Source organism: Oryzias latipes, chromosome 15, assembly GCF_053564925.1.
Source record: "Oryzias latipes strain Hd-rR chromosome 15, Olatipes_Hd-rR_3.1".
In the NCBI taxonomy this organism is placed as follows: domain Eukaryota; kingdom Metazoa; phylum Chordata; class Actinopteri; order Beloniformes; family Adrianichthyidae; genus Oryzias; species Oryzias latipes.
This window is the reverse complement of record NC_136251.1, coordinates 31,804,024-31,830,447: the sequence shown is the minus strand read 5'-3', so window position 1 is coordinate 31,830,447 and position 26,424 is coordinate 31,804,024. Positions and strand designations below refer to the sequence as shown.

The 26,424-nt window shown below is 46.5% G+C and overlaps 2 protein-coding genes across 7 annotated transcripts in view; one reads left to right on the top strand and one right to left on the bottom strand.

Annotated features, from left to right (window-relative positions):
• Positions 1-26,424, bottom strand: part of cdh23 (cadherin-related 23) — a 178,772-nt gene that overhangs the window by 29,396 nt on the left and 122,952 nt on the right. For 3 of the 4 annotated variants that reach the window (XM_023963385.2, XM_078931958.1, XM_078931957.1), the window contains exons 14-36: positions 21,406-21,470; positions 20,773-21,010; positions 18,749-18,854; positions 17,009-17,136; positions 14,625-14,697; positions 13,798-13,914; positions 13,563-13,675; positions 13,339-13,446; positions 11,656-11,845; positions 11,382-11,527; positions 10,963-11,182; positions 10,511-10,663; positions 10,206-10,319; positions 8,931-9,079; positions 5,635-5,695; positions 5,044-5,192; positions 4,623-4,758; positions 3,837-4,225; positions 3,592-3,693; positions 3,136-3,285; positions 2,212-2,340; positions 1,505-1,633; positions 1,174-1,401 (exon numbers count right to left, since the gene is read on the bottom strand). In XM_023963385.2, the coding sequence (XP_023819153.1) occupies positions 1,174-1,401; positions 1,505-1,633; positions 2,212-2,340; positions 3,136-3,285; positions 3,592-3,693; positions 3,837-4,225; positions 4,623-4,758; positions 5,044-5,192; positions 5,635-5,695; positions 8,931-9,079; positions 10,206-10,319; positions 10,511-10,663; positions 10,963-11,182; positions 11,382-11,527; positions 11,656-11,845; positions 13,339-13,446; positions 13,563-13,675; positions 13,798-13,914; positions 14,625-14,697; positions 17,009-17,136; positions 18,749-18,854; positions 20,773-21,010; positions 21,406-21,470 (3,393 nt within the window). The remainder of the gene's footprint in view (positions 1-1,173; positions 1,402-1,504; positions 1,634-2,211; positions 2,341-3,135; positions 3,286-3,591; positions 3,694-3,836; positions 4,226-4,622; positions 4,759-5,043; positions 5,193-5,634; positions 5,696-8,930; positions 9,080-10,205; positions 10,320-10,510; positions 10,664-10,962; positions 11,183-11,381; positions 11,528-11,655; positions 11,846-13,338; positions 13,447-13,562; positions 13,676-13,797; positions 13,915-14,624; positions 14,698-17,008; positions 17,137-18,748; positions 18,855-20,772; positions 21,011-21,405; positions 21,471-26,424) is intronic. The other variant, XM_078931959.1, reaches the window with a different exon arrangement.
• Positions 6,507-9,937, top strand: LOC144984153 (uncharacterized). 3 transcript variants are annotated; one of them, XM_078931962.1, is made up of 2 exons: positions 6,507-6,705; positions 8,051-9,937. In XM_078931962.1, exon 2 carries the CDS (start codon positions 8,062-8,064, stop codon positions 8,542-8,544), a length of 483 nt encoding a protein of 160 aa, XP_078788088.1. In that variant the 5' UTR covers positions 6,507-6,705; positions 8,051-8,061; the 3' UTR covers positions 8,545-9,937. The 3 variants fall into 3 exon arrangements, with proteins under 3 accessions (XP_078788088.1, XP_078788086.1, XP_078788087.1); XM_078931960.1 differs by having other exon boundaries at positions 6,642-6,778; XM_078931961.1 differs by having other exon boundaries at positions 6,659-6,784.

Genomic DNA, 26,424 nt, shown 5'->3' with positions numbered 1-26,424 from the left:
TCCATCATTCATTCTTCCATCCATCCATCCTTCCATCCATCCATCCATCCATCCATCCATCCATCCATCCATCATCCATCCATCCACCCATCCATCCATCATTCATTATTCCATCCACCATAAATCCATCCATCTATTTATCCATCCATCCACCCATCCAGTTATCCATCCATCCATCATTTATCCATCCATCCATCCATCCAACCATCCATCATTCATTCTTCCATCCATCATCCTTCCATCCATCATCCATCCATCCATCCAGTCATCCATCCATCCATACATCCAGTTATCCATCCATCCATCCATCCAGTTATCCATCCATCCATCCATCCATCCATCCATCCATCCTCCATCATCCATCCATCCATCCATCCATCATCCTTCCATCCATCATCCATCCATCATCCATCCAGTCATCCATCCATCCATCCATCCATCATCCATCCAGTCATCCATCCATCCATCCATCCAGTTATCCATCCATCCATCCATCCTCCATCATCCATCCATCCATCCAGTCATCCATCCATCCATCCATCCAGTTATCCATCCATCCATCCATCATCCTTCCATCCATCATCCATCCATCCAGTAATCCATCCATCCATCCATCCATCCATCCAGTTATCCATCCATCCATCCATCCATCCTCCATCCATCCATCCATCCATCCATCCATCCATCCATCCATCCATCCATCCATCCATCCACCCATCCATCAATAACTGAAACAAACCTTGACAAAAACTCTGAAATATCAGACAAGCTGCATTGTTTGGGAATCATCTGTTGTGGTCTGAATTTAGCAAAAAGTTTTTTCTTAAGTATTTGTGATCAAATTAGGTGGAAACCTGGCGTTGTCCAAAACCCGTGTAATGATGGACATGATGGAAGTCTGAATCCTAAAGAGCACAGCCCCACACCTCCAAACCAGGACCACTACTATCAACACGCCCACGCCAAACTTGACGTCTCCTCAAGCCCCTGAGCACCTCAGTCACGCTAACATGACAAAAGATCCGACTGAAACGCCTGAACATAAATGAGAGACGATGCTTTTGCAGACGCCGCAGGAACCATCAAAGACGGTGTTTGACACCGAAACAGTGAAGCTTGCTCTTCAGTCAAAGCCTTCAGCGATCCAGAGAAACACCGAGATCCACATCTTACCGACAGAGGTGGCGTGCCGTCATCCTCCACCGTAACCGTGAGCACATACTGCTGCTGGCGTTCCCGGTCAGGAGGAGCCGGTCGCGTCACCATTTCTCCAGTCATGCGGTCCATGCGGAAGGTCAGGTCTTGGTTCCCATTGGTGATGTAATAAGAAAGCAGGGCGTTGGGGCCCATGTCTCTGTCAGTAGCCACCACACGGAGAACCGACGTCCCTCCTCCAACATTCTTCAAAAGTAGAAAAAACAAACCTTTGAGTGACAACCATTGGTTGTCTGACACCTGGTAGCCAAGAGCGAAATGTGAGGAGATCAAAGGCTTGTGATCCTACCTCGCTGACACTGACGTTGTAGCCCCTCGGGCTCTCCACCACCGGAGCATTATCATTGACATCCAGGATGTTGATGGTGAGTGAGTGGTCCGTGTACCTGGGAGGCGTGCCATTATCAGTGGCACGCACCTGCAACAACACATGAACACTGTGAGGAGGATCGGTCCACCTGATGAGGACACCAGGACCAGGTTCTGACCCGCTCCGTTCTGGAACACCTATCAGATTTAACAACCATCTTTATCCTGAATTAATATGTCACGGATAAAATATGATCATTCTTACATTTTTCACGATATTCTGAATAATACAATCATACATTTTTAGAAGCAGATAATGTGTCTTTATGGTGCATTTCTTGGTCAAAATAACTTAATTTCAGAGTAATTTCACTTATTTGTAATCAAATAATATACAAATAAAAAAAAATACAAATCTGATCTAAGCTGCATCTTATGTGTTGCATTTCATGATTTTTAGAGAAGATTAACAACCAAGGATACGTTGTAAAAGTAAAGATATTTTCCTTCAGAACCTAGAAAGAGACAAACGTAACAGAGAAAAGCTCAAATTACGGTCATTTCAAATAAAAACTAAAGAAAGGGAAAACCTGTTTCATGTCGTCATGTGTTTTTTTGCAGATGCAGATGTGATGAAGACACAAAGCCAAGCAAACAGGTGGAAAAAAGCAAAACTTCCTGTCTGACCCTCAGTAAATATCGGTCCACAGACTCTCTGTCCAGAAGGGCGTTGAGGAAAACCTCCCCGTAGGTGTTGTTCACCGTCTTGATCTTGAAGACATCTTGCATGTTGCCAGCCACCAGAGTGAAATTCACCTAAAAAAACAAAAGTGGAAACCCAACATGAGACGAAAACGACAGATATTATTTCAAACCACAAGAACATAAAACGTCAAATCAGAGATTCTTTAAGTGGACACAAAGCATCCAGCTGATGGATTAAGCTTTGAAGAGTTAACTTCAAGCACTTCAGTACTTTTTACAGAAGAATAAACAATCAAAGATTGTATAAATGAAGATTTTTTTCATTCAAAACATGTTCTCATACTTTGGGTACTTTGAAAGAATAATAATAAAAGGAGAAATGCTCAACTGACGAGAGCTATTTTAAGTTATTTGAAGACATTAATGAAAGAATTGTGTCTTCTCCAATAGAAACACAAGTGAAAACAATGGAAACATTCTGAAATGTTCAAAGAAACTAAGTGGGATAAATTTAGGCGTAATTTGACCTTTAAGTGGTTTTATTCTGATGGGTGAAGCTGCAGAGCTGCTAGTTTACCGTCAGCTTCAGGGCCTGACCAGAGTTTTTATCATGATCATCAGTTTGACTAAGCATGCTTTAGATGTCATAAAAACCACCAAAACACCAGAACACCATGCTGATGAGCTGTAGTCTCATCCTCCTCCATCCTGAAAACAAACCCCTGGAGTTCACTGAGGTTCCAGGAGCTCAACAAGGTCCTGGCTTCATGGGACACGTCTTTCCTGCTTTGGTCCCATGTGGGACCAAGTGCTTCCCCAAAAACCCCAATCGCACAAGAAGAACTAGAAATCAAACCAGCCGTTCTCCTCTAATGAAGGAGCCACGTGTTCGTCCTCAGTCCTCACCAGTCCGTTTAAACCAGCGTCTCTGTCCCTCCCCAGGACCACCGCCACCTTTTTGCCCAGGGGGGTGTCTTCTGGGATGCTCACAGAGGTATCTGAAGTTATGTCAAACTCCGGACTGTTGTCGTTTTCATCCAGAATGGTGATGGACACCTGTCAACAATATGAGAGTGACCCATCACAGGTGATCAGAGTCGACCTTAACGGTAAACAAAGACTCACACATAGAAAACCCCACAAAAAGACACAACATACAGCTTTTCACAACACAGATCAGAACGTTTCATGTTGGATCTACTGTGGAAAGGATCAAGTCTTACCTTCTACAGATCCAGAGAGAAATGCAATGAACAAAAGAGGCATGTCATTAGGTGTCTACAACAGAATACACAAACAGTCTAAAAATACATAAATGACTGAAAATGGAGGTTAAAAAAACAAGAATGTACAGTGACGTACCACATTGGAGTCCTTTTTCGGCCCTCCATCATCAGCCACAACCGTCAGGGTGTAGAAGTCGCCCTTTTCTCTGTCTAGCAGGCCCGTCACTGTGATGCGGCCCTGAAACAGAGAAAGCTTTTCTTTTATCACACTGACAACAAATTTCAGATAAGGAGCTGTTGTTAAATCCCTGCCTGGCTAATGGATCTGACATTTACACACACGTGGGTCTTTGGGGAACAGAAGGATGCTGCCCCACTTACCGTCACACTGTCGATCTTGAAGAGCGCCAGAGCTGCAGGGGAGGTGTCGGGGTCAAAGCGGTAGGTCAGCTGGTTGAGGTTGTCTGCAGACTGGGCCCGCACCTGAATGACCTCCGTCCCCGTGGCAATGTTCTCCCGAACCGAGGCCTCGTAGCCGCCAGATAAAAAGGCCACGGCCTCGTCCAGCTCGTTCAGTAACGTGACGTACACCATGCAGAAGCTCTGATGGAACGGGGGGGCCTGGTCGGTGGCGGAGACGTTCATCGTGTAGGTGGTCTTAGTCTCATAGTCTAAGTAGTCCACAGTAGTCACCAGACCAGTGCTCACATCCACCTCAAACTTGCGGTCAGAGCCAGAGACGAGGCGGTAGGCAACGGCTCCTCCATCACCTGAACAGATGAAGACAAAGCTGAACAGATTTAGGGACTGGATGTTCCAGCAGAGCAAAGACCAAAACGTCCTCAACAGCGTTTTACTGAACGCATCCGTCAGCGCTGTTCTCCGTGTGGTTTATTTGCGTTTCAGGCCTGCTTTGATGTTTTGGAAAAGGCCTGTAAAAGCACGATGTGCGTCATCTGGTTGCTATGCAACCCTTTAATAGCACGGGAAGTGAACGGAGGAAGTTGAAACAGTGGAAAAGCAGCAATTTAAATACCAGAAACTGAGGACATTTTCTTACATAACAAGGTAAAAACAGGAAGAAATGTTTGTAAATGTCACAGCTCCCACTAGTGTCAGCGTGTGTCATGTGCAGGAGCTGTGGAGCAAACGTGAGCACAGACCCACCGGTGTCTCGGTCCGTGGCGCGCACCACGATCACAGAAGTACCGATCCCAGCGGTCTCCCGAAGGCCCAGACGGTTGTACTGCTGCTGCGTGAAAACTGGAAACTCGTCGTTGGCGTCGTCAACATAAACGATCACCTGCAGGAAAACACGTTTGTGCTTTTACAGGCTGACCTACAGAGTTCCAGCCATGACGTCTGCTTTGGATAAAAACGCAGTAACTAATGTTGCCTTAAGGCTTTTTAAGAATTTTTTTTCTTAAAAGCTTTTTCTTAAAACTTCCAACTTCTATTGAAGTCCTGCTGCCCTGCAGAAACAATGTCCTAGAAAACTGATCTTATGATTTTGGCTAAAAAACGCATCACCGTGATCATAATAACATTAATCCTGGAGTAAAAGCTGACTGGTTGTGTTTCTTCTCACCCTCACAGAGCTCCTCATGCTCCCCTCATCGCTGTTGTAGGCCTCCACCTCCAGAACATGGGAGCTGCTGGTTTCTCTGTCCAGAGCCTTCGGCCCTCTGGTCACCAGTCCGCTCTGTCTGTCTATGCTGAACAGGTTGTTGCTGTTTCCTGCAGGCGTGGATGGGTCCACAGCAGCAAACAGACAAGGACAGAATGAAGCAAAAACACATTTATTTATCTTAATGTCATCAACACACTACCAGTAAAATGTGGACAACATCAACCAGTACATCCTGGTATGAACTGAAATCCTGTTTTCTGAGGATCTCAAACAGGTTCAATGTGCAGCTTCTTCTTTGGCTGTTAACTTACTGTGAAAAACTGAACTTTCTTTGTCTTTTATTTAATAATATTTTGTTATTTAATCATCATGGAAACCAGTATCTTAGCCAGAACAATCACCTTTGAGAAGAAAAACAAAGAATCTAACTTCTCCCTTGGAATTAAACCGGCCACAAATGTCTCATGTCCTTTCGTTTTCCTGAAATTGCATTTCTTTGTGGTAAAATTCTGTCAAACATAAGTGGGGCAGCAGGACAACAGGACTTACCAGAGAGGATTCTGTACAAAACTCGGCCGTTTTCTCCCTGGTCTGCATCAGTGGCTTGAACCTGTTGGGTCAAAAACCTCAGTTTTTATGTAAAACTCAGACAAATGTCAAATTTGCCATTAACGTAGAGAGAAAAATCAACAACGAGGGTTTCCTTTGACCAGCATGTCTGGAGTCCTGCTGAAAAACACAGGAACACCAGTCCTTCCCTTCTACTCTAAAGCTGCTTCACCCGCTGGCAGCAGAACTCTGTTTTCACGCAGAGGCTTGGTGACCCCACAGCGGGCCTTAAGGGCTTTAAATGTTCCCACTTCAAACCGTTGACTCATGTGATCTTCTCTGGTGTCCAGGCATGTGTAGAGATTCAAAAAGTTTACTTCTGGGGTTTTGACACATGGTTTACTCCACATTCACTGGAACTCTGTGTCTTGTTGCCACAACAACCCCCCACGGCTGGCAGAGCGGACCCCTCTATCTGCGGGCCTGCGGCCAGAAGCCCCAGAACAGTTCTGGTCCTCACAGCTTAGTCCTGCAGCACGGCCTGCTGGACTTTTCCTTTAGAGGTTTCTGGATCGACTGCAGAGGCCGGCTGGACGCTGCCTCTCTGTGTCTGCAGAGTGAAGCTTGGTGTTCTCAGGTATGCAGAGCAACGCTCTCTCAGAGTTTGCTCCCTCCCTCCATGAAGAGAGGCCCACCTTCCCTCATTAGCTTCATAAAGAGATGTGGGGAGCAGAGAGAGGAGGGGGAGATGGGAGGAGAGAGACGCTGGGGGGTCAGCTTGGTGAGTGATGAATAGGACGCTGCACAGTGGAAGGAACCACTTGGGGCACAAACGGGGGTGCGTAGAGTGAACAGCTCTGTCGGAGAGCCGCGTGTTGTGACGGAGCGGCGCTTGCGTGGGGTGGATTGGCGTTAAACCTCAGAGGGAAAACCTTCTTCAGCCTTGGAAAGAAGATGAGTGGTTGCACTTTTGCAGTGCTCTGCCCCACATCCCGCCCCCTTTTCCCCTCTCCCTCCCCTCTGGTTCGTCCCTGCTTTCTGGGAACACAGAAGTTTAAGGGGCAAAAACAAGTGAGTGGATCCACGGCGCAGGTCTGACCTCCATTCTGGAACTTTAGCGGCGTGTTGTTTTAGAGTCTTCAGGGTGGGTGTGAGTATGTCACAGTGTTCACCACTGCAGCACAACTGCTCAAGGAAACGGAGCCCTGCATAAAATACTAGATTTGAACAGTTGAGCACCGTTTAAAGTTTGCTAACCTTTTTCATCACATGTCTATTTATTAGACCTGCTTTGGACGGAAACTAGACGTGTGCTTGAGCACACGGACGTACAGGAGACGGGAGCTTTGCTGCTGTTCTGCGGTTTAGCAGAAGCTCTGGAGATGACAGGCTGCTCTAATGTCACATGTGTGTCACATCATCATCATCATCATCAAGTCATTCTTTGATGATGACATGGAAAAAAGATTCATGGATGAATGAAAAATACACAGGAAGATGAACTTGATTAGTGGAAATGGTGACATTTCTGAACAAGTCTAGGATCCAACTTGATATTCATCAATCCTAAAGTAGAACCTGGTGTTCTGCATGTTTAAAGCTGTTGCAAGTGTCACATTTAAAGTAAGTAACACTGATGAGGAGGAAGAAGAGTGGAGGTAACCCAAACCAAAGTTGAAGGGCAGCATGCCTAATCCTGAATATGAGCAGGATACTGTAGGGCCAGGAGAGACTGAAAGCTTGCATTTTGCATGACAATGTGTGTGTGTGTGTGTGCGTGTGCGCGCACATGGAAGCGCTGACTAATGAACTGACTCTCTAACGAGCCGTCCTGTTCTGGCCTTTTCACTGCTTTCTTGGCATTTGGTCTTAAAAATAATTTCACGTCCCGATGTGCTTCCCTTAAACCGATAAGCCATGCTTTGTCTCCGCTGAATTAGGGATGATGACATTTACAAATGTTACCACGCTGAAGATGGCGGCGAACAGAATAAAAGAGGGGGGTGGAGGTGGATAATTGGAGAGTGGGGTAGAGGAGGTGGGTGCTTTGCATTTTACAAGGGCCGCTTTAATAAACCCAATTTGTTTCACATTGAAGAAAGCCTGTCAAGCATTGAACGTTGTATAGTTTTTGATTTAATAGCTTTATAATTGTTGCAAATGCCAAACATTTAACCCATCTGTGCATGCATGCATGAATTCCAGCATGCAGCTATTTTGTGCCTGGGTGTTTATTATGAGCCCTTAGGTGTGCGATCCTCACAGTGCAGACATGATGACTCAACCTCCTCAGCTCAGTCAGGACGGACATGTCAGAATAAGAGCTGACGCAGCTCTTTGATCCATCCTGAAACATGAACATCCTCTTTACAATATCCAGACCTGAAGCCATACATGTGTTGTTTTCTCTGTTTAGGGTTGAACATCATGAACACCAGCAACACCGGATCCAACTCCACCTTTCTGGCAGAAATTATCACTCAGACGGGCCTGACGACAACCAGCGCATCTCCAAAGCTCCCGCGCTCTCCACCTCTGTCCTCTGACCTCCAGCATCCAGAATTCACCATCATGGTGGTGCTGGGCTTGTCGCTGCTGCTCGCGGGAATAGCGGCGGGGCTGGCAGTGCGGCGCCGCTCTGAACAGGAGGAGGACTATGAGGCGAGCTGCGTCCCCGGCGAGCGCTTAACTGGTGGAAGAAGCTCGTCCGCTGAGCCCCAGCTGAAGGTGTGGAGGAGGCTGGGCTCGTACCGACGTTCCTACAACCTGTCCTTCAGACGGCCGCCCCATCGCAGGCCGCCAACGGCTGACAGGATACCCCCCCTGCAGCCTCCGGCATCACAGGCAGGGGGCAGCGTGGAGCCCAAACTTACTGCCCCCTGTCTGTTTGACTACGTCACTGAAATTTGACCCAAAAACAGACGGAAGACTGTGGGTCCGCTTTGTTGCACTGTTTTTACAGCCTAAAAACTCGACTGGGAGTTGGTGAAGACGACTTCTTACTGTTCGCTTTAACCTCCTTTGGATTTCATTCTGCACAATAGTGAGACGTGACCAAACTAATGTTTTTTTAGGGTTTCTACTGAAATAAAAACCTACTTAAAGAAGAAATGGATTACTTTCATGGTATCTTCAAAGAACAGAAGCGATGCTCTCAATTTTCGGCTAAAACCGACAACATTCTAATCTGCAGCACAGAAACCAGATGCAGTTCCCAGATCTAAATACAAGCAAAACCTCCAAAGACAGAGACATCCCATAATACTGCATTGTTTGGAGGATTCAGCTGCTCTTACTTGAAGGATGCTGGTTCCTTGAGGGACGGTTTCCAGGACGCTGGTCTCGTAGCTGTTTTGCAGGAAAATGGGTCTGTTGTCGTTGACATCCAGAACCTCTACAAAGACGGTTGCAGTTCCGGTTCTTCTGCTGCCAGCTGGGCCGTTGTCTGTGTGGACGTCCACAAACCCGTCAGATGGAGAGACAACGATCCTTTTCAGAGCAAAGGAACACCAACAGAGACACGGCTATGTCTCTGTTGGTGTTTTTGCTGTTTTGAACACATTCTTTTTCTGACGATGGAGGACACACATAAAGAAACTTCTGAGTTCATTAAAATCACTGAATCAGGAGCAAATTAATAAAAATGCCAAATGAAAAAAGACCATATTTGTTCCATAAAAATAAGCTAGGCGGGCCACTAGCTCTCTCCTCTGAGGTCTCACCAATGGGAAGGGAAAGGGGGCGGGGTTACTCTGTGCCAATGGTCCCACAACTCAGAGGTGAATTTCTAATGAATCCCTGCCGCTTTGCAGAGACTATGTCCTAGAAAATTATGTTTTTGGATTTTGTCTAAAAACAGCATCAATATAATGAAAAGACCAGTGTGAACAGATCAGAAGACGATCAGAGTGGGACTTTCAAAACTCAGCAGATGGGGATCTGGCTTAACTTGTTGACAGGAGAATCAGGAAATGATCAGAGTTATTCTCACATCTTCAGAGCTGAACGTTGTTCGAGGTAGAGCCTGAGAGTGTTTTCAGAGCGGTGAACCCGCAGCTTTCCCATGAGCCTTCACTGCCTCTGATGTGTGCTTTTATTGCTAAAGGCCTCCAGCATGTTCAGTCTTTACAAACGTACTTCAATTGACTGAGTGCAGAAAACAACGAGCTAAATCAATTCATGCTGGATGATATCTGCGTAATATCACAAACCAACACAACTTAAGAACACAAATTAAATCTCTGTGTTTTTTTTAAGTCTCAGGTCCTTTTAATCCTCTTCTAAATAAAGTGTGATTTCTTTCTGCTCCTTTGCATTTTGCTCCATCATCCTGCTCCTCTTTCTGGCTCCTTCAGCTGATAAGCTGCCCTGGTTCAGCGCTCTCCAAACAGGAAAAGCTTGGAGTTTTTGTGCGTGTTTCCAAACAAGAACAGGAGCAGATTATGCAACTGTCGGAAACCTCTTTAGCTGAAGAAGCTGCGCTTTTCTCCACAGGATCTGACACACGTCCAACAGAAAAACAGCTGTGAGTAGAAATCGTGCAGATAAAGTCATAAAAACTCATGACCCACCAATGGCTTCAACAACCAGACTGTATGCTGCCTGGGCCTCTCTGTCCAGACTGACCACCGTCCGAACGACTCCGTCTCTGAAGCCCACGCTGAATTTACCGTCCTGGTTTCCACCTGCAGAAGTACGGAGCAACACGGATGCAACCCGGCGCAGAAGAACACGTTCATTTGTCCACATACAGAGCAGCGACGTGCAAACCTTCATGCAAGGAGGCCTTCTTAAAAACATGAATCTGCACAGGACGGATGGATGGAAACACACACAGCAGTTGCCTTTACAAACACTTCCCACTGTGACCTCTGACCTGTAATGAAGTAGCTAAGCTCGGCGTTGAGACCCGTATCGTTGTCAGAGCAGCTGAGGAGTGTAACAACGAAATCTCTAGGGATGTTCTCCTTCAGGGAAACATTGTACACGCGGGGATTGAAGGTGGGCGTCTCATCATTTACATCCAGAACTGACACACGGACACAAACGCAGAGACAGAAACACATGAGGACACATGGATAGATGCACGTGAGGACAAATAAGGCAGCAGGGGGACACAGAGCATACAGTCTTTGCAAGAGAGAGGTCTGGAACAGCTTTCACTCTATTCTTTGGTCCCTAAACCAGCTTCATGACAAGTTCCTTAAAATAGTCATTTTCTCCATCATATGGATGACCTTTGATGAACCTTTGATTTTTTCACTGTGTAACAGAACAACCCAAACGCACATGTAACACAAAGAAACCAATCAGGAATCAAACTCTCACCGAGGACAGTGAGGGTGGAAGTAGAAGTACGAGGGAACTTCCCTGCATCGTACGCGATGAGCCTCAAATAGTACTGTTGAATTTGCTCACGATCCAGGACTGCCATGGAGGTGAGCACGCCGCTGGAGGTGTTCAGGAAGAAGTCCAGTCGAGGCATTCCCACCTGCAATGCCATCGTGATCTCGCCATTCTTACCCTCGTCTGGGTCCTCCACCCTGACCTGCAACAGTTTCAAACAGTTTTTCTGTCATGCAGCAGTAAAAATACTTTAAATTCATTTAATACAAAATTACTTGAGTACTTTGCTGTAGGTAGAAGGTTTTTTTAAATGCATCCATTCTGTTTCTAGTAGTCAATGCAAAGAAGCTGCAGAAACTGACACCAGGGGGAAAACTTGTTTCCAGTTTAAGACTTTTTACCCTAAAGAAGGAGGTTCCAATGGACAGTCCTTCTGATAATTCAGCGACAAATGGCAGGTTGACAAATGTCGGATCATTGTCGTTCAGATCCAGCAGGTTGACGAACACTGTGGTGCTTGCAGATGCTCGTAGTGGAGGTGAACCACCTATAGAGGGCGCCAGAGAGCGAGTAAAGACAGCACACATCCACACCAAAGTGATTCCAGAAGTTTGGAAACTCAATAAACAACTTTTCCAGTTCTTTGGACTTCGTCCAGGCAGTGACAGAACTCACGGTCCACGGCGGAGATGATGATGTTCCTCATCGGAACCGAGTCTCTGACGTTTGTGCTCTCCCTGTCTAGAGTGAGCCCGCTGGTGCGGATCCTCCCCGTTCGGTTGTCGATGGTGTAGAAAGGATTTTCTGGATTAATACTGTACACAACAGTTCCATTTTCACCGTTATCGAGGTCCAGTGCTGTAACCTGCAGGAAGAAGAAATAAAAACTATTTGTAATATTTAAGAAAACACACCAAGCTCTTTGCTCGACACATTCAAACTGTTGGCAGAGATTTACGACAGAAAAGAGCCAGAAGAAAGGAAGCAGCAGAAGAGTGTGGAGTGCAGAGCCTGTGATAGTGGTGATAATGAGAACAGCCCCTCCATTCCCTCAGCATCTTCACACACTGCCTCTCTCTTCTGAACGCGTGAACTCATCAATCAGCTAAGAGAAAAATGGTAGCTGGCTTTCCTTGACAGTAAGCAGTGATGGGTGATGAATGTGTGATGCTGCCAGCCCGGCTCAAACACTTTCTGCTCTTTAAAGAGGCGCTTAATTATTCTGAATGCTGACTAAAATGGCTGGAAACTGTGATTCGGTCATTACACCAACAAAGACTTTGCAGGTGTTTCATTATTAAGAGGAGATGCTGGACCGGCTCCAGCCGTATTGATCAGCGCACTCCGGACGAGCTGGCTGGCCTAAGTTGTGGAGTAGAATCTGTTTGGGTCGGCTCATCGTGGTTTTCTATCAAAAAGCAGTCGGGCTGTTGCTGCGGAGCGGCAGAAAGGCCCGATCGGCCTGGTCTCACACCGGACACAAGCAGCCAAATTCATCGGCTCACTGGACACCCCCAGAGAGACTCAGCAGGTGGCTCCTCGTCACCATGGAAACAGTGGCAAGATCAAACCTACATTGGGGCCAATTACAGAGCCTGTAAGGCTGGGTGGTCAGACTCATTGAAAAACGGTCAGCGGGCCACAGCGTCTGTCCACCCAGCGACGGCCGCGCATACAGTTTGGATTGCATCACTGCACGCTGCATGAACAACGTCAGCCGAGGAACAGCAGCAGGACTAAGAGGGAGACGCTGCAGCGTCCTCACGCTTTTTATCATTTCCCTTTGCCCGCTGCTGTTTTCATTTGAGCCTCTTATTCTGCAATATTCTCAGTCCTCTTTCTGCCCAGCAGCTGCAGAAAATTAAAAATGTATATGACCGCAAGCTACGTTTTAATTAACAATTTAGAATACCTTAATTACACTTGGTGACACCTCTTTAATTAATGGCCAATCATGGATTAATTACCAACAATACTTTGCCAAAAACATTAGCAGGTTGCAGGAGTTTCGTGAAGTTTCCACAGCCTGTACAGAGCTCTGCAAAAGAGATGAGTCATCAACAGTAGCGGTTTTAGGCACGGGCCATATGGGCAATTGCCCGGGGCGCAAATTTGAAGGGGAGGGGGCAGCTGAGTGATTAAAAAAATAAAATAAAAATCTGTGCCAATATTTGTTTTCTATTTCAGAGTTTGTAAAAACCTAAAACCTGCTAATTGGTGTCCCTTCAGCTGCACGCGCTCCTGTCTTTGAGAAGGGGGTGCAAACATGTGTGTGAAGGTTTTTTTGTTTTTCAGCATGACAATTTTAGTCCCGTAGTCAGTCAGGTAAAGTTTATCCTGTGAAAGGAGGGGACTCACGGTGATAACGTCAGTGTTTATGGGACTCATCTCCACCACGTTGGCGTTGTAAGGCTCATCCAGCCACATGGGGGCGTTGTCATTGATGTCAAGGATGGTGATGTTCACCTAAATGAAGAAAACGTTTATTCAAATAACAGTTTGATGATGAAGAAACAGAATAAATCCTAAACAGATAATTCAGCGGGTCCCGAAGAGGATGGATCATAATGTCCGCTTGTTACCGTGGCGATGCCGGTCTTCTGCTGTGGACCAACTCCTCCATCAACAGCTCTGACAATCAAGATGTACTCTGACTTCTGTTCTCGGTCCAGCAGAGCCGTGGTGGTGATTTCTCCTAAAACAGGGGGGGGGGGGGGGTTAAAAACATGTAGATAATTTCCGTGGTGGGGGTGGATCTCAGACTGAACTGTGTGACTGACCATCACAAATGAGTGAAGCTCTGGTCAACACTCCTACCTGAACGAGAATTCAGACGGAACTGAGAGGAGCCCTCCAGGGAGTAGATGAGCGAGGCCTGGCCAAACTCCCGCGAAGCATCCAAATCAGTGGCATTCACAACCAGCACTGTTGCTCCTGTAAGGGGGGGGGGGGGGGGGGGGAAATGTGATATAGAGGAAAGTTACAACTGAGGAAGTGAGAAGATTTGGGGGGGAAAAAAGAGACAAACTGGCAAAGCTAATGTCTTCACCGCCCCCGTCCGCCGCAGCACTGACGGCGCGGCAGCAAGTGGGTTTATGGATTAGTGGATTATCAGGTTGTTTGGCAGAGCCCAGACTTGGAGAAGAGCTGATCAATAGCCTCACTGGCAGGGGGATGAGATGCTAGCCAAAGCTGCAGGGCTCGCCCTGAGCTCTGTCTTGCAGAGTCTTACGCCTCCAGCTCAGCGCTCAGCCAACTACTTTAGACACAGCCCCCCAAACGTCGGCCTTCAGCCAATCTGCTCTGCTCTAAACGTTCTTTTAAACCGAGAGAGGAAGCAACTATCTGCTAGAACTCAGAGAACGGGCCGGTCAAACATCCCTGTTCCCTGCTGCAACTTCCAATACATACAGATGTCCTTTAACTTTCATATTTTGATTATTTTAAATCATTTAGATGCAGAATAAATATGAGAAGCACAGGTCGGTAAAAGCAGACAGAACTTACAAAGACAGTTTCATGTACAGAATCTGCTCATTTAAAGACACATGAAGTGACTGTTCCAGTGGTGTCACCCTGCAAAGCTCCAGCGTTCATTTCTACACCAGTGAGTGTACTGTGGCCCCCTGTGTGCAGTGACTCACCAGCAATAATGTTCTCAGGGATTTTGATGATGTAAGACTGCCTGCTGAACTCGGGGGGGTTGTCATTTTCATCCTGGAGGAGGCATAGAGATCAACAGCAGCTCAGGTCCTCGCGCTAAACAATGACACAACGCTCATTTGCTGAAGAAGAGGAGCTAAAATGAGGAAGAGGCTGTCACTGCACGTTAGCGCTGACACGACCAGAATGAGGAGTTCAGAGACGGAGATGCTCACATGCCTTTAAAGGAGAACACAACTGGAGGTTTTGGTTTTGAGGTCTAGCGACTTTCAGTCCTGTTAGAAACTATTTGAGCTTAAAAGTTGACCCGTAGTTTTTCCACTTCCTCAGGGACTGGACAGGGGGGGACACACGGATAAGGTGAGATGAGGAAAGTGTTGCTGGGACGGAGACGTTTTCATTCCGAGGCTGTTAGACATGAGAGACGACGCCGGAGCCCCGCTTCCCTCCAAACACATTCAGCATTTTGACCCCCCCCCCCGGTGAAATCGGCCGTGTTTGACAGCAGGGCATCCAGTTGTGTGGCTTTTCACAAAGCAGATCCCCTTTGCCACTGAGACCTGTTCACACTCCACCACGGCGCCTGCCATGGGTTCTGTTTGGGACGGGCATCACGCCGCCGCAGAGCCTTGTGTGAGGGAGACGCTGCCGGGTCCTGATAAACCCCCGTGGTGGGAGTCGCCACACCGAGGAGGAGGCGGTGATGGAGCCGCAGGAGCGGAGCAGGAACCCGGAATTGTTCCCATTCATCCCAGTTGGATTTGGCATTGTTTCACACAAAACAGCTCCCTCATCTACGGCCGTCCTTCCAGCGCCGCCATCCTTTCTTCATGTGTTCTTTCATGATTAAAGGACTACATCAGAAAAGGAGGGTTATGGGAGACCAGAGGATTTGAGTCTATTTGATACTTTAGAATATCTGGAGATTTTCATCAAAGCTTAACGGAATTGTTCGTCTTTAACTCTTTACCTACCTGACTGTAAAATATTAAGGATTTATTGATTACTGCCTTGGAACCTGAACCAAACACACCATAAATGTTTTTAAAAACCTGTGCTTTTAGAGGGGTCAGAGGTCGAAAACATCTAAAACAAGCAAACGCTCCAGTGTGAATACCATAAATATTCATTTTTACATTACACTGCTTTATAGCATAAGTTGTTTATAAACTATTTTAGGATATTTGACTGATTTTGACAGCTTAACTGTCTAGATTAGTTTATTGACCCAGAACTCTGTAGATTTCTGGAATATTCCATAAATGAGAAGTAAAATGTTCCACACAACATTTATGTCCTGGTTCACAACTGTGGGAGGATAAATGTACGAGGCTCTTACAATGTTTTCTTATTTCCCTTTCCTACATAATAATAGATTCTATTATATTTAGTTCTACTGAAACTTTTGCTTCAGCAGGTTTTTGGGGATGTTCATTATTTTTTATGTTTCAAATATTAATTTCTAGTCAAGAAACTATTATAAAATGTCAACTTGACATTAAAAAATAAAAGAGAAAAGGTAAAAATAACTTAGCATTGAGTCACGTTTGGTTAAAAAACGGATCAGAAATGAACTCTAAATGAGATCTAAATGTCGGCAGGCTTGATGGGAAAATAGACGGAACATGACGCTACCTTATCTTACGCAGTTTAAACCTTTTGGAGCTTTATTTAGTTCTTGGTAAAGAAATCTACGGAAAGCTGAGACTTTTTCCAGTCTGGAAATGAGATTCGTAGCGATGAAAGTGGCAAAAACAATAAGTTAAACTTAGAGAATGAAGAGGAATAAAATTTTAATTAAACACACACAAAAAAAGAAAAAGACTCCAGCGATTGATTCATTATTTTTTTCTAAATCTGTGAATTAAAACAACATTTCAGAAACTATTTGACATCAGAACAGGTTTTCTTTTGGAATTGAATTGGGAAATAATCTTTTGTTGACAATTTAAACTTTATAAAAAATACAGAACTTGGGAACAAAATGATCATTTTATTAGAAAGAAACAAATGTAAGAAACAGGGAAATACTTGTTTTTTTAAAATTTTATCAGAAATTCTACCAACAAATCAATTGCACAGCTAAGACAAAGGTGGCACAAGGGGACATACTGAGGAAATGCTAAATTGTGTAATTTTATGATTAAATTTTAACATGAAAAAATAATTTGTTTCAGAAAAATGAACAGAAACTCAAAAAAGAGAAATAAATCTGCTTTCTTTTACATTCAAACAAAAACGGATGTGTCCAAACCTTTCCAGGAGCATGCATCTTTTTGGGTTGACGGTTCTAAATATTAGAAACCACAGTGTGCGAGGCAGCTGCAGTTGTGAACACGCCACACCGTGTTGTGTTGTTACTCACCATCACCTCCACGGTGACAGCAACCGTGCTGTTCAGGGCCGGGTTCCCTCCGTCTTTGGCCATCACTGTTAGATAGATCATCCCGTTGGGAACCTTCTCGTAGTCCAGCGGCCTGATCACACTGATCACTGATGAGAAGAGGCGGGGTTAGGATAGAGAGGGGTTAGGATAGAGGGGGGTTAGGGCAGAGGCGGGGTTAGGATAGAGAGGGGTTGGGACAGAGGCGGAGTTAGTACAGAGGCGGGGTTAGGGGAGAGGCGGGGTTAGGACAGAGGCGGGGTTAGGACAGGTAGGGGTAATACAGAGGGGGGTAAGGACAGAGGCGGGGTTAGGGGAGAGGGGGGTTAGGGGAGAGGGGGGTTAGGACAGAGGAAGGGTTAGGATAGAGGGGGGTTAGGACAGAGGCGGGGTTAGGATAGAGGGGGGTTAGGGGAGAGGCGGGGTTAGGACAGAGGAAGGGTTAGGATAGAGGGGGGTTAGGACAGAGGCGGGGTTAGGATAGAGGGGGGTTAGGGGAGAGGCGGGGTTAGGACAGAGGCGGGGTTAGGATAGAGAGGGGTTGGGACAGAGGCGTAGTTAGTACAGAGGCGGGGTTAGGGGAGAGGCGGGGTTAGGACAGAGGCGGGGTTAGGACAGGTAGGGGTAATACAGAGGGGGGTAAGGACAGAGGCGGGGTTAGGGGAGAGGGGGGTTAGGACAGAGGAAGGGTTAGGATAGAGGGGGGTTAGGACAGAGGCGGGGTTAGGATAGAGGGGGGTTAGGGGAGAGGGGGGTTAGGACAGAGGAAGGGTTAGGATAGAGGGGGGTTAGGACAGAGGCGGGGTTAGGATAGAGGGGGGTTAGGGCAGAGGCAGGGTTAAGAAAGAGGGGGGTTTGGACAGAGGAGGGTTAGGTTGGAGGCGGGGTTAAAGCAGAGGTGGGGTTAGGACAGAGGCGGGGTTAGGGGAGAGGCATGGTTAGGACAGAGGCGGGGTTAGGACAGAGGCGGGGTTAGGATAGTGGGGGGTTAGGACAGAGGCGGAGTAAGTGCAGAGGCAGGGTTAGGGGAGAGGCAGGGTTAGGACAGAGGCGGGGTTAGGACAGATAGGGGTGAGGACAGAGGGGGGTTAGGGGAGAGGCGGGGTTAGGACAGAGGGGGGTTAGGATAGAGGGGGGTTAGGGGAGAGGCGGGGTTAGGACAGAGGGGGGTTAGGACAGAGGCGGAGTTAGGATAGAGGGGGGTTAGGGGAGAGGGGGGGTTGGTACAGAGGGGGTTTAGGATAGAGGGGGGGTTAGGACAGAGGCGGAGTGAGGATAGAGGGGGGTTAGGGCAGAGGCGGAGTTAGGATAGAGGGGGGTTAGGACAGAGGCGGAGTTAGGATAGAGGGGGGTTAGGACAGAGGCGGAGTTAGGATAGAGGGGGGTTAGGGCAGAGGCGGGGTTATGACAGGTCAACTGAGGGTTATTCATATTCTATTGTCACACACACATATGTAAAATACACAATCACCCCCCACCCCCGCCCTGTGAAGAAGTAGTTATAGAATCGTCCCTGTGGTGCCCCCCCCAAGCTGGATCACATTGTTTTCAGCATTCCTTTTTAGTAAATACTTGAGATTGTTGTAGCTTTATTTATGTCGTTTTCATACACGATTGAAAAATGTGCTTTACGACTAAAACTAGCTTGGAGCTCGGTAGAACAGACGGTGACCAGCAACCGTTCCACACGCCGCAGTCATCAATCAAGAGCCGCCGCCGTACCTGCGTAACCCTCCACCATGACGATGCTGAAGTAGCTGGAGAAGGCCGACGCCGATGTTATGGTGTACGTCAACAGGTTGTTGGGGGGGGAGTCTTCATCCGTCGCCTGTTGGTTGGGAGACAGAAAGTTGGGCGTTAGTGTGCTTACAAAGGGAAAGAGGAAGTTTAGCAGCATGTTCACATCGACACAGATGTGTGCGTCTGAGCATGTGCAGGCAGCCAGGAAGCTGTCAGTCAGCCGCTGTAGCAGAGATTAAAGCGGATTCTTGCTATTAGTGGTGCAGGCGTCAACACTGGATGAACACCAACTGAGCCCAGACAAGCCAAGCAGGAAGAGGACAGATGAAACCATCCTATGCAGGGTAATCCACAGCATCAACAACAATCACGACACCCCCTCATTATTTTCAAGTTGGCAGGAACTTAAAGACGAGTCCTCCGGCTGTGAGGAGAGCCTTCTGGGCCGCTCTGGCATCGCTAACGGCTGGACAGGTTGTCAGAAACCGTCACTTGTATCTCCTCACAACAGGCGCGTCTCTGCTCTTAGATTCAATGCCAACACGTTGAGTAAGCAACACTCGTCTTGGAGACACGGTCGCCTCTCCTTGCTGTGACAGCAAATAGTTTCACAGAAGACCGTTGTTCCTTCATCAAAGTAGCAGGGGGCAAAGAGATGAGATGAGCAGAAAAATGTGAAGAGAGGGAAGAACAAAAAAAGGCTTCAGTTCTTAGAAAGCGTGACTGCTGCAGTGAGAGACGAACCTCTGGGCAGGAAGCAAACGCCTCGGCGCACAAACCTCCTCCATTAGCCCAGACCCCGTTTTCACACAGAGGACCCTTCTGTCGAGAACACAAAGTTCTGCAGACCCCCCCTTCCCCTGGGGGGGTATTGACATCAGCAGGTGAGCTCAGAAGAATCAAACACAGGTGGGCGAGCGGCGAGGCCCGTCGCTGTTGAGAAGTAAACCTCGAGGGACGTCATTTTTCTCTTCTGCTCACAATCAACTCAAACACGGAGCCGTTAGCTACCGTGGTTGCTGTGTACCTCTGGCAGTGACTGATGGCTGACGGAGGCGTGCGCCCCCCCCCCTCTCCAGCACAACTTTAGCAGCAAAGCAGCAAAGAAAAAACAGAAAACGCCGGACGACTTCAGCAACTGCTCTTGGTGTCGGTATAGACGATAGCAAACGATCCGTCTAAAACACCATTTCCTCCTAAATTCGACATCTCATCACTACCACCAAGCTGAAGTCTGCAGCTGTCACTGCAGAGCCACAGATGGCCTCCTCTCCTGCTCCGCCTGGACCTTCAACCTTCATCCCATCCCTCCTCATCACCAGCGTGGAGCCTCTTTTTAAAAGAATGTTTACTTCCTGTGACGTTGAAGCGGCTCAGGAGGAAAACAGGTTTGTTCCACATCACCTGCACCGTTTTATCTCTGCTCTGAATTTGTTTTTTGTCCCTAAATTCTTGTTTTATTGAATGAATGACCAAAGAGCTCAACGTCCATCTCACTGAACCAGTCATAATGACAAATCCATCCGCTTTTAAAAGAAACTTTTAATACTTTTAGTTTCACTAAAATGTTGAACCAACAGGACCGTAGATACTGATTTAAAAAGACCATAGTGGACTGTTCTGTCATTTATGTGAGAATAATTGTGAAAAACACAACCAGACAGACTGATGCAGACAGAAGTCTTTTTTCCATAAACTGCATGTTTACAGTCGGTAGGTCTGTGTTTTCATGTGAGCATTGATTCTCATTTCAGAATAAATGAATGCTGAGAAAAAGTGAAACTCATCCTTAGAGACTAAAGGTTTGTGGGAATCTTTGGAGACTGTGTCTCAGCACGTCATCAACAGTTTGAGAGAAGCTGAATAGACGCTTCCTTTACAAGTGGATGACAGTTTAAATGTAAAAACTGACCTGAGAAAAGTTTGTTTAATAAATGAGCATTTTCTTAAACAAACAAACAAACAAACAAACAAACAAAGTCTGTGGGTTTCCCTCCCGCTCTCACCCTGATCCGGGCCACGGACTGGACCGTCTGCTGGTTCTCGCTCAGCGAACCCGCGTAGGCCTCCTTCTGAAAGAGCGGCGCGTTGTCGTTGACGTCCAGCACGTTGACACGGATCCTTCCCGCCGTCTCCTCCCCGCCGCCGTCTGTGGCCAGCACGGTCAGCGTGAAACGACGCATCAGCTCATAGTCGAGAGGAGCCTGCAGGAGCACCAGGCCTGTGACGGGGTCCAATGAAAACCTGCCAGACAGTAAAAAATACAGGCTTTAACTTTGGGTGGTGTCACAAACATGAACAAGTTTTGATGTGAACAAAGATTCTTTGTGTATTTTAATACTCAATGGAAAGGAGAAGATCAGAGTTTTGGGTGAAAAAAGGTTCTGAAGAAACAGTAAAGCATCTTTTTCAGCAAATGGAAATAATTGAAAAGTCTGACGGAGTAAAAAGAGAATTAAAAAGCATGAAGACGTGTTCTTTGATTCATGGCAGACAACAAAAAGAGGATGCGAGTCTTCCTTTCTTTAGCTGACATCTGCAGATGTTGAGGCAAGAAGCTCAGCCGTGACGTTTGTGTCGGCGATGATGGAGACTGCAGCTCCAGGGGAAATGCATGTGTGGTTTTCATGTGACCTTACTGGTCTGGATCATCGGTGAAGGAGTACCGAACCACCCCGAACGAACCCACGTCTCCATCTGTGGCCTGGACAGGAAAAACCAAGGAAAGGACAAATGTCAGAGTCCTCAAAACACCAACCTTTTGATTCTCGTCTCTTATGCCACGCACTCAGGGGAGGAGGCAGACATCTCCCATGCAGTAAAACAATAAATGCTGCTTCCTTTTTGGATTGTTGTTCCTCTGCATACATTTGTGTCTGCATGAGATCATGCAGCATCACTGCGCTTTGCTCCGTTTCTTACATTTCTCACCCCAACAGCTGTCTGTGACTGCACGATAAAACATGAAAGCCATGCCTCACTCTCCGGAGGTGTTGATTGGATTAAGCCTGATGGGAGATGCGATCCGTTTTCCTCGCCCACATGACCCACCGCTGCCTTAACGGCGGCGACAACCGCTGTCATACGTTTCACAGATAAAAGAAGTGTCAGAAAGGAACATGCAAAGAGCAACTCTTTCAGGAATTTATAAACTCACACATTAACACAATCCCTCTTGACGTGCGCGCCTGTATGCACGTGCACATACATCGTGTGCTGATGGATTGCGGCTGGAAGCGGCTGTTGTAATAGAGTTTCACTTCAGTGGCCCCGCAGTCTCTTGAAGGGCCAAACCGGAGCATGTCTGCAGTCCCCTCTGTCAGCCGGCCGCCGTGATTTAGCGGCGCCCTGCTACCGACCTGACTTTATGAGTGCGTGTGTAGAAAACCTGCTCCGACTTTCTGCATCTATGCGTTTAACCCGAACAAGTGCAAGGCACTCACATTTCCAGGATTGTTTTGAAGCAGAAATGTGTTTGATTTTAACGCTATAAAAAAAGAACGGAGCAAAAGTAACTTATTTTTGGTCAAATAGCATCGACCTCTTGAACTTAAAGCGTTTTAGTGTTTGGTCCACATCCTCCCTTCATGCAGTTTTCAGCTGAGTCTGAACGAGGTCCCACTGCAATAGTCTATAGACTTTCTGAACGTTTTAGCTGGTTTGAAGTTAAACTTCTCTTTGCTCTACTCATCTCCAAGCTTCTCTCAGAATTATTTATCTCATTAAGAGCTAGGATTAGAAATAGGGATATTATTATTAAAAAGAGTCCAAATCATTTTGCTCCAAACTCTTGACATGACAAAAACTCAACAGTAATTTTTGGTTCAGTTTTAAAGACGTTCATTTGAAGTTCCATAAATGTTGACATGTTAGACATTCATTATTATTATGTTAGAAACAAAAAATAGATTTATGTTATAAGTGTTAGATTTAGATTTTAACAGGATTTATTAAGATGGACCAACTTGCACTAAGACACTCATTTTGTTCTAAAATGACTCATTTCCACATTTCACACTAGTTTTTTGACACTAATAAAAATGAAACAGAAAAAAATAGAAAGTCAATTGTTTGGTACTAGCCAAAAAATACTTTTTATTGGGCTGTTTAGGTTATTCCTGACTTTATTTTAACTTGTTTTTCCCTTTTTGAAAGCTGTGTAGAACTCCTTGTTACTAGATTTAAATAACTTAAACATAATTTGCTGTATGGACGGATCATTTAACGACTTTGTAGTGATTAGTTTGTTCAGATTGTGTTTTTTCCCAGCTTCCTCTTGGTGCTGCGGCGTCTGTTCCTGCTCTCTAACGCAGCTCTTCCACCTTCACCGCCGTCATTACCTGCTCCTCTCTAAACACTGCAGTCTTCTCTGCATCAGAGCTCTGCTTCAGACTAGCCCCCCCCCATATCTCTGTTAGCACATCCTTGCCCCTCAATGCCCCCCCTCGCTGCTCTCAGGTGAATGACAGCCCCATAAGTGCTGCAATGATAGCAGCAGGGGTGTCAGCATGACAGATATGGAGGCCGTGCCAAAGTCAGGTTCAGCCTGGTGGCTTACGCTACGTCTGCCCCCCGCCCCTCCACACAGTACCCCCACCAATCACTGGGACATAATAGCTCAGTCGCTGCTGAAGACTTGGAGCTCCAGACGCTGAGAGTACTCAGACGGACGGCTGCGGTTCGCTTTCACTTCACACCGCCACGGTTTTTATGCAGGAGCTCCGTTTCTCCACGGGGCTTCAAATGTTTAGGAAGGGGAGACTTGAAGTGGGGTGCACACACGGGGGGGGGGGGGGGGGGGGGTGGAGCAAATAAGACTTAATGAGGAAAGAAATGCCAGAAAAGAAGAAGCCCGACTTTTGGCTGACATTCCCCGTGGAGGACAGTGGTGGGGGTCATTTTAATGCTAACGAGTCATAAACAACACCCCCCCCCTTTAAGATAACAGCATATCTATACGATGGCATGAAACTCTGATCTGCTTTATTAAAGGTAAAACGAGTGAAAGCGATAAGCCTGGGATGAGGAGAGAGGCGGTGCCGCGGCGTGAGGAAGGCCGCCGCATCCAGGAACCAGCGAGTCGGCGCTCTGCTCACAATCCAGGCTAAGTTGTTAAGAAGTTTCTGCACAAATAGTCACACTGCTGCTGATTGCCAATATAAACTCTGCAAACCCCAGAGTCCTCAGGCAGTAACTACAAAAGAGAAATTAGTTCTCAGTTGACCAGTTTGGTTAAATGATGTGTTTCTTCCCATCAGAGGTGAGGCCAGGAGGCAAACACGGTTCAGCGTGTGCGTTTGTGAGTGTGTGCGTTTGTGAGTGTGTGCGTATGTGAGTGTGTGGGTTTGTGAGTGTGTGCGTTTCTGAACACCTGGAAGAGTCATGTGTGTGCGGAGATATGCAGAGTATCCCGCCTTCCTCCGCTTTTATGCAGGAATGCAAAAGATCCATTTACAGTCTAAAGATGAACCCCCTCCCTGAATGAGGGTCTCCCCTGAACGGTGACGGGGAGGCCGGCTCACTGTGAGCGGCTCTGAGGGGTGAGAAGGCGGCTGCACTGCTCCAAATTATCCGGTTTTCTGATCTATCTGGAGCCTGTTGGAATTTGAATTGATTGGCTCCTAAAATTGCTTTTTCTGCAGAAGCTTTGAGGCCTGGAAAAGGAAAAGCAATTACTGGCTGTCAAAATAGAGATGACCCCCCCAGTTCAAACACAGACACCCTTTTCTGTCTGTGCTGCACGCCTAAAACACAACCAGGGGAAGCAGATAAACAAAGAACCCCCCCCCGGCTGGACCGCCGGTCTGACCTCCCCCCTCCGTATCCGACTCAGGCCTCCTCACAAGATCTGATCTTTTTAGATCATTGCTTTGGTTTTCTGTGGGGAGCGGCTCGATGTAAAAACAAAGACATTTGTTGAAACCATGACATCTAAATTGCTAGATAGCAATTAGAAAACCAGGAGTCAGTCATGTGGACACCTGTGTTTTTTGTCGCAGGAACAGCAGCTATGCATCACGTGCATTTTGTTTAGCTTGACAAGCCTGTCTCTAAATCCATTATTTCACATTTTGATTGACTGCATCCTGAATACGGGAACATTTCACTTGAAATGAAGAAAACAGTTTTGGTCTGACTGACAGACGGACAGACCAAAACAAAACTCGGGAGCATAAACACAGAAAACTCTTCTGTTATTCCCACAAAAGTCCAACAGATAGATTTCAGGCTCAAAGGTGTTCAGTGTTTGAGGTCCAAACAGCCGTTTTTCCTCCACACACTTGCTAAGCTGTGGACACAGAGAGTCTGAGTCCCATACCTGAAGCCGAGCGGCAGTGACGAGGTTCTAGTGGCTCGCAGGTTACCCCCCCCCCCCCCCCCCCCCCACCCGTCTGAGTGCTTCGGGTCTTAAAGGTGAAGAAATCTGATTACTCATCTGGATCGTCTGCTGGACTATTCAAACATGTAGTTGTAGTGTTAGATAAGCTAATTCTTCTCTGAGTTCTGGTAAATCGCCTGTCTGTCCTGGGGGAGGATCCCTCCTTCACGTGGACACCCCTGAGGTTTCTGCTTTTTTTCCGGAGTATGTTTTTTTTAGGAGTTTTTCCTTACTGGGAAGGGGGGTCAAAGGGCAGGGGTGTCCAGTTTAGTTTAGTTTAGTAATCAGCTGTTGTATTTTATGACTGATTTTGTGTTTTGTACGATTAGTAAAGCCCGTTGAGACGACTGTGTTGTAATTTTGGGCTATATAAATATTTTAATAAATATATAATTTTTTTTTTTTTTTTTTTTTTTAACTTGTCCTGTCCAACAGCTGGGCAGACAGACGAGAGCTGAGGGCCTCTTGTGTTGGACATATTTTACTTTAACAAGAGGGGTTATTAATCTTCTGACAAACCAAAGGTATGTCTAAATAAACCCCTTTTGTAATTGAGGCCAAACTTTATTAATTTCAATCATGTCTGAAAATCTTTGGTGTTGGACCGGACGGAAAAGGAAAGAGGGGAAGAAGAGAGAGGGATGTCAGAGGGGGGGTAGGGGGTGATAATAGGAGGGGAAGGGGGATAAGACCATGAAGCAGCATAAAGCAACAAGTTTACTGGTTGTTAATCATTATGGTAAGGTTCAAATGTAAAAAAAAAACAAAAAAAAGGGCAGAGCCTGTCCACACACACACTCAAATGTTATGAACACACCTGTTAGTTGCAAAAATGTCCACCTGTCGACATGTACACAAAACAGATAGTGTTCACACACGCATACTTATGCCTTAAAACCAACTAGTGTGAAATATTTCAGTCATTCAGTCTGTTGAGCTAACACCTGTGCTCAGGTGAGTGTTTATGTTCTTCTAAAATGGATGGTGGAACGTGAAAAGAAGGAGGGAGAGTGCCCAGCCATCCCCACCCCAAGACCCCCACCGCAGCAGCAGCGGCAGCCGGAATCCCCCCAACGCCACACGGGAATAATATATAAATATATAAATTTAACTGAACTGAACTATCATGAGAAGAAAGAGGATATGCAGAATGACAGAGACAGAAAGAAATCAAAGAAATTGATTACTGACAGTTATGACTACTGTCAGCATGAGACGCTTCTCAGGCGTGGAGATGGTTTGGAGCGCTGAACTTCAGGTTCATTAAAAACGCTGCATT